At 43.7% G+C, this 4276-nt stretch overlaps 1 protein-coding gene across 1 annotated transcript; it reads left to right on the top strand.

Moving 5' to 3' along the window:
• Nucleotides 1-344: 344 nt before the first annotated feature.
• SARC_12118 (hypothetical protein) lies at nt 345-2751 on the top strand (the record flags this gene model as incomplete). The annotated part of the gene is made up of 4 exons (XM_014293782.1): nt 345-652; nt 866-1037; nt 1643-1704; nt 2400-2751. Coding segments are annotated over exons 1-4 (719 nt in total), but the record flags the coding sequence as incomplete, so codon positions are not given.
• Nucleotides 2752-4276: the final 1525 nt, after the last annotated feature.

Raw genomic sequence — 4276 nt, 5'->3', positions numbered from 1 at the left:
ATACATACATACATACATACATACATTACATATACATACATACATACATACATACATACATACATACATATATATATATATATATATAGGGTTTTAGGGTTTTTACATACATACATACATATATATATACCTACATATTCACGTGCATACGTATAAACATTCGTCCACCCATCCATTCATTCATTCATTCATGTAGCTATTCATTTATCTATCTATCTGCCTGCCAGTTGTCTCCGCCTCCACCTTTCACCCATTATACCTCCACCCTGAGGACCCTAGACTTAACCTTGGACCCCAAATCCCAAACCCCAAACCCTAAACCCTAAACCCTTATTGGCGTATCCCAGAGAGCTGCTGACTAAGCTGAGCGTGCTGCTAGTGGTCAACGCACTGTTCCTGGGGCTGTACTTTGGGCTGTTCGACTATCAGTTAGTGTCTGTTGTCATTGATAATGAAAGGTGGCAGCTTTGTCCGCAGAGTTGGGGCCTGCTGGTGATAATCTTGTTCCAGGGCATAGTTATGGTTTTGGGTGCTGTGCTAGCGTACCAAGTGCGTAAGGTGCCCTCGGATTTCAAGGAGAGTGCGTTCATTGGCCTGAGCATCTACAACTGGCTGTTTGTTTCGGTCATAGCCCTATCCACGCTACTTCTGAGTAAGTCCCTTCTGTTGGTTTAGACTGTCCTGTTCGGTTTTAGGGTTTTAGGGTTATCCTGTACACTGTTGTTGCCAAAGGAATATTGTCCGTCGTCATATATATATCTTTATTTATTTCAAAAAACACATTGCTGGATACTTTGTTCACACAACTGTATGCCTCAACATACCCAGCCTAAAACCCTCAACCCTAAACCCTACAAATATACAGCACCTTCGGACGGCAACACCGACATGACGATTTTGTGCGTGTACATGGTGCTGATTTTCATGGTGACACTGTGGTTTCTCGTGGGTTATAAGCTGTGGCTGTTGTACAAAGAACGCAACAAGCCCCCGTCACGAGATAGCACTTCACGTGGCGAAAGCGTCCAGCCGCATCAGTAAGTACTGTGGTCTCTGGTGCATTCAGCAGGGAATGGGCACTGTGTGATATATATTCATATAGACGTGTTGTTATACTTTTAGAGACGCAGCACCATGTATCCATTTTCTTCACGTAACGATACGACTAGTATCTGCATCTCAGAAAGATACGTCTCCCCAGGTCATTTCCCTTATCTGATCACCTATGATTGGATTCTTCTTCGCATTTGCCTTTCTATCCGATCACCTATGGTTGGATTCTTCTTCGCATTTGCCTTTGTATCTTATCACCTATGATTGGATTCTTCTTCGCATTTGCCTTTGTATCTGATCACCTATGATTGGATTGTTCTTCGCATTTGCCTTTGTATCTGATTACCTATGATTGGATTCTTCTTCGCATTTGCCTTTGTATCTGATCACCTATGATTGGATTCTTCTTCGCATTTACCTTTGTATCTGGTCACCTATGATTGGATTCTTCTTCGCATTTGCCTTTGTATCTGATCACCTATGGTTGTATTCTTCTTCACATTTGCCTTTGTATCTGATCACCTATGATTGGATTCTTCTTCGCGTTTGCCTTTGTATCTGAGCACGTTTCCGTCACATCACGTTGCAGAGAGTCTTCGTTCACTCCTGACCAAGATATCACGGTACAATCGCAACCGGGGAAAGGCGCAGGTATGTTGCGTGCACCACGATCAATCAACTGTACGCAGAATGTAAGCTCCGCAGAATGTAAGCTCTGTGTGAATGCGTTTTGGGGCATTAACACGTGCATTGTTATATGTCATAGCTGCAGTTCTCGCGAGGTGCATATCTACTCTATGCAAGCTGTATACTTGCTCGACCATCAGGTCAATGCGAATATGTTTATCAAACGAGTTGGAGATCGTCTTCATGTAAGGGTGCACTACCACTACACGACTACTACGCATACAGCAACGTACACCCGAGCACTGATAAGAAGCTAGGCAGTGATCGTATGTTGCAGTTATATCGGCCGTATGATTTCGGTACAGATTAGCACATCAGCCTGTATAATTGGGTTCATGAACAGACTTGTCCAGCTTCTATATGCATATCCGCTGGGTGACTCAGCAGATATTACTCCGCTCGTCCGCATTCACTGTATATGTGTGTAAGTATTGCTGTGCTTATAATATGAATGTATAATGAATTTTGATTTCATCATCACGTGCTCATATATGTGTGTATCTTTGTTTGTTTGTGTTAATGGATATATTTGTGCACTCACTCCCTTCCTCTGAACGCTTCCGCGTAACCATCATTGTGCGTATTCTGGTCTGTACGTGTTCATATACCTACTCAATATTGCTTATTCACACACACACACTCACTCCCCGTGCTCGCAGGAGTGTTGAGAACCCCACACATTGCACCTGACAACGAAAACGGGTCATCGCAGAATTTTTCGGGCATGATGTTCACCTCATCCGGGGGTGCGTTGCTAGCTATGCCTAAGAATAATCCCAACAGGTCCTCGTCACCTAGCAACGGTAACCCTAGCAACGGTAACCCTAGCAACGGTATCCGTAGTGCGCGAGGCAGCGATACAGCCGGTAGGGGTGACAGTGGGCGGGCCAGTGCCGGCGGCAACGGCAACACAGCGCAAATGGGAAGCCCACGACCACCTCCACCACACAGCAATGTACGATTAACACACCAGGACCGGTCCAGACCCAAAGAACCCAATGAGATGGACAGGTGCGTGCATGGGGTACAAGTGCACACCAACGTATCTGTATGTGGGTGTGTTTGGGGTGCATGTTGTACACCAATGTATTTGCATTTGGCTGCGCTTGGAACCTGTTGGCGAAGGGCATCAAGCACTCTGTGTGTGTGTTGAATGTATATTTGCGCGTGTATCGGCGGTTGCAGAACGTAGGCAATGTTAGACACGGTAACAAGCATGAACAGAGTTGGAGAGGGGGGAGATGTATGGGAGAAGTTTCAGCCAGGGAGGCGTATGTAATGCTCTGTCATTCTTGTGGAAGACAGTTGGTTGCTATGCTCGTCTGTGCTCCACGTGTGTGTGTGCATCCGTATGCATTAGAGTATACATAGACGTTTATGTGTAGGTAGCCTCAGGGTAGGGGCGTGTGCGTGTTTGTTGGCACATCTTATGATACCCGTTTATGTAGCTGATGTACTTTCTACCATTTATCTTCACGTACATGAGTGCCTTAGTGCATGTGTGTCTGTATATGTACATTATATGTATGTGTCAGGTACATGTACCAGTAGATGTGTGTGTGAATGTGTATTCCTATTGCACCAGTCTCTGTGTGTATAAGCATTCCTGTAGTTACGGGTATGTGTATTCTGACATTCTCGCCCGTCCTACCTGTGATTTCGCCCGTAATCATTCTGCACTCTTTGTACAAACCCGCTCACCTTAGCGCGTTTTCCATGTACAGTACTATCGAAGAGCTGTCTCTAAGTGGTAATAGCGCCCATGATGAAAGTGGACTCTTGGAATCGAGAAGGCAGGCTGGGTCAAACATGGAAGCAGAGTATGTGTATATTCAATACGACTGTGTACTTGTATGTGCATATACAGAAAGACGATGTACATTTATGTGTACTTGCAGAAAAGACCATGTGTATTCCGTGTATATGTGGAAAGACCATGTACAAGAATATGTGTATATTCAGAAAGGCTGCACACAGGTATGTGTATATTTAGAAAGGCTGAACATATGCATGTGTATAAAAGATGTATGTGTGAATGTACAAAGACTAACCATGTACATGTGTACGTATATGTAGGGCTATTGCCTACCACGGATGTATATACTGGACTCTGTATATGCATCTATGCGGATTGTGTATCTACTGTGAGTGTATGGGCGAAGACATATTATTTCACCATCGACATGGAGATGGCAGCCCACCCGCATGTGCTTACACATTGCCAAAGCTTGCTGATATGGGTACAGATGAATTTTCGAATACGTTCGAATGATCCGTTCGTGTAATTCTGTATTTTGTACAGTGAGCCGCATGTTTCTTTATAGGTTGGCCTGTTCGATTTCTTATGAATAGCTATTCTGCATGTTCGTGTACATGTGTGCATATACAGATGTGTAATATAGGTATATATGATGCCTGTATTTCTGTTTTATACTTGAGCGTTGTATATGTGTTTGTACTGATGGCTTTTTTTTGTAGATTGACAATGTAAGCACATATATATGTAGTATGTTTGTAGTACATGTATATATATATA

Source organism: Sphaeroforma arctica (assembly GCF_001186125.1).
Source record: "Sphaeroforma arctica JP610 unplaced genomic scaffold supercont1.2085, whole genome shotgun sequence".
Taxonomy (NCBI): domain Eukaryota; class Ichthyosporea; order Ichthyophonida; genus Sphaeroforma; species Sphaeroforma arctica.
This window is presented reverse-complemented; position numbering and strand designations above follow the sequence as displayed.